Raw genomic sequence first — 7500 nt, forward strand, 5'->3', positions numbered from 1 at the left:
TGTATGGCATTACCCATTTTTTTCATAATATTTTTTAGATTGTAATTTTGGTAATAATGATGATTATGATCATCTTAGCGATAATTTTAATAGTCATTTTGATCATAATGATGATTATGATCATCTTAGCGATAATTTTAATAGTCATTTTGATCATAATGATGATTATGATCATTTTAGCGATAATTTTAATAGTCATTTTGATTATAATGATGATTATGATGATTTTAGTATTAATGAGTTAATATTGATAATAACAATATTGATAATGATAAAAATCAAAATAATAATGATTTTAAAAACACACATACACATGCACAAACAAGCACACACACACACACACACACACACACACACACACACACACACACACACACACACACACACACACACACACACACACACACACACTGAGGACTCCAAATTCAGAACAATGTCTCGAGTAGCTTACTCTTCGTGAACAAATTGATGAACACCTTTATTGAATCTCCAGGATGTGACCTTTTGACTCTTAAGGTGTCATTTGGTGCCTTCCTGATATACCTTTCCTCTTTTTTTTGTATTTTATCTATTTCCCTTTTTGTATTATATATTTCTTTCTCTCTTTTTTGTATTTCATCTTTTACTTTCTATTTCTTTTATTTATTTTTTTCTTACTTTCTTTCTTATTTTATTTTTTATTTTATTTTATCTACTTTTTAAAAATCTTATGTGGAGAAGGTTAAAAGGTTAAGAGGCTGCCCATTTCTATTACTTCTTTTTCTTCACTTCCCTCTCCTTTTTCGCTTTCTCCTCCTACTCCTCTTCCTTCTTCTTCTTCGCTTTCTTGCTCTTCTTCTATTTCTTCTTCCTTGCTTTCTTCTCCTTCTTCTTCGTTGTCACTGTCTTTGTCTTCATATTATTTTTCGTTTTTTTCTGCTTCGTCTTCGTCTTCATCTCCACCATCGTCTCCTTGTTCTTCATCTTAGTTTTTTTTTTATCTTCCTTGTCATCTTCATCTTCATTGTCTTCTTTTTCTTCATCATCATCTTCTTCTCCTCATTTTTGCTTTGTCGGCAAGTTTTAATCTAAACCAATTTATCTTTAAACATTTATTTATCAATTCGTTCTTCCATTTTATTTGTATTTTCTCCATCATGATCTCCGTGCTGCCGGACCCCCCCCCCCCCAAAAAAAAAAAAAAGAAAGAAAGAAAAAAGAAAGAAAGAAAGAAAGAAAGAAAGAAAGAAAGAAAGAAAGAAAGAAAGAAAGAAAGAAAGAAAGAAAGAAAGAAAGAAAGAAAGAAAGAAAGAAAAGAAAGAAAAGAAAGAAAGAAAAAAAGAAAGAAAACACACTAAAAAGGAATATCCCTTAAAATGGAAGAAATAGAAAACAAAAAAGAGGAAAATATTATTATTATTATTTTTTTTTTACCATTCACTCTGCCTTCTCCGTCACTGATGATTGTCATTCTGCTTCCCCATCCTTCAACCCCTTCCCCCCCCCCTCCCCCTTCCTCCCTATTACCCTATGCCCCTCCCCCTGTTACCCTCACCGGCTCCCTATTCCCGCCACTACTAAGCCTCCCTAACTCCCTCTCTGCCTCCCCCTATCCCCCCCAAGCCCTCCACTCCCAGCCCCTATCTCTCCCCATTACCTCTCCCCCCAACACTTCTCCCCCCCACCCCGACCCTATCACCCCCTTCTCCCCGCCCCCCTATCACCCCCTTCTCCCCCGCCCCTTATTTCCCCTCACCCCCCCACCCCTTCCTCCCACTCCCCACCCCTTCCTCCCACCCCCACCCTTCCCCCACCCCCTCAGCCACAAAGCCAATTGCAAAAACTTTCTCTTTCTCTCGCTTCGCTTCTCACGCGAGGGCAGAAAGTGGAAACTCAATTTTTCGGTGGAAGGTTTTCATGGGAGAGAGAGAGAGAGAAGAGAGAGAGAGAAGAGAAGAGAAGAGAAGAGAAGAGAAAAGAGAAGAGAAGAGAAGAGGGGAGAAGAGAAGAGAAGTGAGAGAGAGAGAGAGAGAGAGAGAAAGAGAGAAGAATAAGAAAGGAAGGAGAGAGAGAGAGAGAGAGAGAGAGAGAGAGAGAGAGAGAGAGAGAGAGAGAGAGAGAGAGAGAGAAAATGTTTATTTCTGTCCCGGTGATAATGATGATGATGATAATAAGAATATAGTAATAATAAAAATAATAATGATAATATTATTATTATTATTACTACTACTACTGTCTTTACTACTAATAATAATAATAATGATAATAACAATAATGATAATAATGATGCTAATAATAATATTAAAAAAATGATTATGATATGATAATAAAAATAAGGATGATGATGATGATAAAAATAATAATATCAAAAATAATTATGATAATGAAACCAATAAAGATAATAACGATGATGATGATGATAATAATAATATCAAAAATAATTATGACAATGATAACAATATTGATGATGATGAAGACAGCAGCAGCAACAACAATACTAATAACAATAATAACTATGCTCATCCTCATTACCTCTGAACAACTTTGTTATCATTATCTTTATTATCATCTATGTATGTCAAAGTCCAAATATTTTGTTTATGGCCTTTCGATATAGATAGAGGAATGAGCCTACATGTTACATCCTCGATATGTTTTTGTTTTTTTCTTTCTTTCTTTCTTTTTTCCTACTATCTCACTCTATTAGCTCTACCAGGCCAGGCGACTTTACTGACTTTACTGACTGACAGCCACACTAACTCTATCGGTTTTCCTGTCATTGCTGGCCGCTCTGATAACTCTACAAGCTCTGTCGATTGTGTTGGCTCTGGCAATTGAAGCAGATTTGCCGTCTTTTACTTTTTATCAACTAGCTTTTGTTCATTGTATTTATCTACCAAATCAGCTCTATTAACTCTATAATTTGTTTTAACAGCTATGTCAGGTCTAACAAATCTATTAAGCCTATCCCTTGTTGTAACTGCTTAATTCTGACTTTTTCTAGATCTATCAGCCTTCCCCAGCTCTGTCAATTTCCCTGGCTCTATCAACTCTACCATCTCTCCCCACCCTGACAATTCCCCTAGCTCTATTAACTCTTACCAACACTCCCCAACACCAACACTTTCCCTAGCTCTAGCGGCTTTTCTCAGCTCTGACGATTTCTCTTGCTTTGTCAAGTCTACCAACTCTCCCAAGCTCTATCAGGTCTCCCCAACACCAATCATTTCCTTAGCTCTGTCAACTCTCCCAACTCTTGACCATTTCCCCAAAGTTCCCCAATCGAAGTCCGTTTATCTACCACACATTTTCCCCAATCAAACTCCCTTTATCTACCACAAATTTTCCCCAACACTCCCCAATCAAAACTCCCTTTATCTACCACAAATATTCCCTAACACTCCCCAATCAAAAATCTCTTTATCTACCCCAAATTTTCCCCAACACTCCCCAATCAAAACTCCCTTTATCTACCCCAAATTTTCCGCATCACTCCCCAACCAAAACTCCCTCATCTACCGAACTCACCTGCACTTGGATCGTGGTAGACTCCAGGCCCGAGTAGATAATAGGTAGAATATCGGTGGCGATGTCCTCGGAGGGCGTCTTCTCCAGGATGATGTGGATGTTCTCCAGCAGAGTGACCGAAGCTTGGATGGACTTCGGGAGATTGAACACCACGCTGGAGGAGGAGGGAGAGAGGGGGGTCAAATGGTTTGGTTTTATGTGGTCCTATAAAGGGCATGTGGTCTAATTTGATCGTAAATTGTGAAAGAATTTATATGAGCAGGTTTGAGAGTCCGTGGCATCGTAATAACAGCTGATAAAGAATATTGATAAAGGATGTGAAGAAGAAAATAAAAATGTGATGTTGATGTTAGCCGTATTCATGTTGATAAATGTAGAAAAGGTGTGAATGAGAATGAATATCTTCACAATACAAGAGTTGTATTGGACCGGCTTCGAATATATTTCTTCGTCTCAGAAATGCCTGTATTTCAGACGAAGATACATTCGAAACCGATCAAATACATCTCTTGTATTGTGAAGATATTCATTCTCATTCACACCTTTTCGACACATGTATTGGCTTCGTGTAATATTGCTTGTTTGAAATTATCCCTGTGTCGGTTGATGTTTTAGAGAATGTATTATGTATTATGATTATTATGTAGAATAATCAGTTTCGGGTCATGTACGATCAAGGTTTTTTTGATTCACAAAATCGGTTGGGACTGATCGTACAGGTTGTAAAGACATGGATGGATTAAATATATTGGTTATCATCAGATTGGATAATCTCTGGGGAAAAACAACAACAAATATGAACTTGAAAATGAATGGAGACAATAGCAGGCTTACACTCTAAATGTAAATGAAAATCTACTTTACATACATACACACACACAAACAAACAAACAATCACACACACACACACACACACACACACACATACACATACACCCCCCCCCCACACACACACACACCCCACACACACACAAACACACACACTGCCAAATACAATCACAAATTAACGATCACAAAGGCGTGTTATTTACCCGACATCCCACGCCCATATATGGGACGTAAATCGATGACCAACCAGTCAGAGAGAAGCTGATAACGTTTGCCTTTTTCTTGAGGATTAACAAGGCGATAATGAGGATATATATCGTCGATAAGGTCGTAATTAGGGGCTTAATATCTGGATTATCGACCTTCGTGTTGGCCTAATCAGCGAAGGGGAGGGGGGGGGGGGTAGCAACAGAAGGACGGACAACAACAAGAGAAGAATCATTAAGAAGAGGAAATGACAAGAAGGGGCCGTTGACGGGAAGGAAATGACAAAATGGAAAGTAAATTAAAGATTGTGAGAAATGACAAGAAGGAAAGTCCAGTGACTGGGACGGAAATGACATCAAAAAGTCCATTAAAGAGGATTAGAAATGACAAGAAAAGTCCGTTGACGTGACGGAAATGACGATAAGAGAGGGGTGTTGAAATGACAAGAGAAGGAAACTCCTGACGGAAATAACATGAAAAGTCCATTAAAGAGGATGAGAAATGACAAGAGGAAAAGTCCAATGACATGACGGAGATGATAAAATGGAATCCCCTTTGTAATGAAGGAAATGCCACGACAAAAAAAAAAAAAAAAAAAAAAAAAAAAACAATGAGGTGACGGAAAAGTAGACATGATGACGCTACTGACGTGATAGAAATCCCCAAAGCATCCCATGGAGGCAAAGAGAATGAAAACAGGAAAAAAGAAAAAAAAAAAAAAAACAGAAAAAAGTAAAAACATGAAGAGAAATGAAAACATGAAAAAGTAATAAAATAGACAACGAGAAACGAAGGGAAATAGCAATCAGAGAAATAAATAAAGTAAGAAGGAGCAGCAGCAGAAAAAGCTCATTGAAATATCAGAAATAAGCGAAAAGACGAACTCGGCGTCATGAAAATAACAGTCAGGTAGTGTGAATGAACCGTAAAAGAATCAGCGAGAGAGAGAGAGAGAGAGAAAGAGAGAGAGAGAGAGAGAGAGAGAGAGAGAAAAAAAAAAATATATATATACATATAAATACATATATATATATATAAGAGAGAGAGAGAGAGAGAGAGAGAGAGAGAGAGAGAGAGAGAGAGAGAGAGAGAGAGAGAGAGAGAGAGAGAGAGAGACTTCAAAAAAGGAAAGGGGAGAGGTAGCGGGGAAAGGTAAAGAGAGAGAGAGAGAAATAAGGAAAATAAAATGAAAATGCAAATACATGTATATATATGTATACATATAAGATCTAAATATAAATTAGATTGAAAAAAAACAGAAAGGGGAATAATGATAATAATAATAATAATAATAATCATTATCATTATTATCATTATCATCACTTATTATGATAATAATAAATATATAATAAAAATAACAACCATAATAATATCAATGATAATAGCAGTAGCAATAATATTAAAAATAGTAAAAACAACAACAATAATGATAATAATGAAAAATAAAAATAACAATAAATAACCGAGTAACATTAGGGTGACTCATCAGGAAAAAGACAGAAATTATAACAATTATGATAATTTTGAAGATTACACAGACACACGGGCGCTAGAGCAACTCACAGCCCAATGGTATTATTAAGGGAATGAAACTACCATTGATCAGTAATAACAGGTCTTTTTAATAACGATAAGTGCACCTCAGCGACGCCATAGAGTGGGTGAAGGTTATTTTTTTCTGGGAATGTCTGGGAATAGAAGAGTGATTTGTGTGTATTTGCTTGTGTGTGTGGGGTGGGGGTGGGGGTGGAGGGGGGGCGTGTGTGTGGGGGGGGGCGTGTGTGTGGGGGGGGGGGCGTGTGTGTGTGGGGGGGGCGTGTGTGTGTGGGGGCGTGTGTGGGGGGAGGGGGCGTGTGTGTGTGTGTGTGTGTGTGTGTGTGGGTGTGTGTGTGTGTGTGTGTGTGTGCGTGGGTGTGTGTGTGTGTGTGTGTGTGTGTTTGTATGTATTTGTATGTATGTGTGCGTTCGTGTTTGTATGTATGTATGTATGTGTGTGTGTGTGTGTGTTTGTATTTATTTGTATATATGTGTGCGTTCGTGTCTGTATATGTGTGTGTGCGTGTGCGTGTGCGTGTGCGTGTGAGTGTGAGTGTGTGTGCGTGTGTGTGTATGTGTCCACATTCGAATATATATACATGCATACACACACCATACATACATACATCACATAAATATGTATATACAAGTGTCTAGAAATATCTAGCAACCCCAGGAGGAAGAAAACGAATATATTCACTCATCTTATCTCGGAGATAAAAAGGGCCAACTGGGAGATAAGACAGAGGGGGAGGGGGATGTGGGAGAGGGGGGGGGGAGGAGAGGGTGAAGATGAAGGGAGAGGGAGAGAGAGCGAGAGGGAGAGGGAAGGATAGGGAGAGAGGGAGAGAAGGAAAGTAAAAGGGGTATGAAGAAGGGAATGGGTATGGAGTGAGCGAGGAGAGAGGGAGGGAGAGAGAGAAGGCGGAATAGGGGTGGGGGAGGCTAGGTTGGAGAGAGGCTGGGAGGGGAGGGGGGGCGTAGAGGGAAGGAGGGGAGGGGCGAGGGCGGGGGAGGGACTGACGAAGAGGACAAACAAAAAGAAAAAAAAAAAGGTGACGACAAGAAATGATTCATTGGTGAGAGCGATAGAAAGGTACACTCACTATTGCACATTCGGCTTATGCAACATTATGCAATGATTACATATCCTCCATTAGTAAAAAGAGATTGCAGCAACATTTTTTTTTGTTTGTTTGTTTTGTTTTGCATCTTGAGAAAAGCTGTTAATGCTACTCATAAAAGAAATCTTCCTTTTTTTTCGTAACGAGTAAGAAAAAAAGGAAATCTCTTTATTCGGTGAAGATAATGAAATCGAAGGCAGTCACGTATGTTGATGCCAGTTTCGTGACATTAAAGCAATAGTTTCATAATTCGTAAATGAAATATGATTATCATATCAAACACACACACACACACACA

The 7500-nt window shown here is 38.4% G+C and overlaps 1 protein-coding gene across 1 annotated transcript in view; it reads right to left on the bottom strand.

The window, feature by feature from the left end:
* bma (SCY1-like protein bma) overlaps positions 1–7500 on the bottom strand; it is a gene marked incomplete in the record, with an annotated part of 348807 nt that overhangs the window by 45777 nt on the left and 295530 nt on the right. Inside the window, 1 exon segment of the mRNA XM_070141618.1 lies at positions 3508–3661. Within this exon segment, the coding sequence (XP_069997719.1) occupies positions 3508–3661 (154 nt within the window).

Source organism: Penaeus vannamei, chromosome 28, assembly GCF_042767895.1.
Source record: "Penaeus vannamei isolate JL-2024 chromosome 28, ASM4276789v1, whole genome shotgun sequence".
In the NCBI taxonomy this organism is placed as follows: domain Eukaryota; kingdom Metazoa; phylum Arthropoda; class Malacostraca; order Decapoda; family Penaeidae; genus Penaeus; species Penaeus vannamei.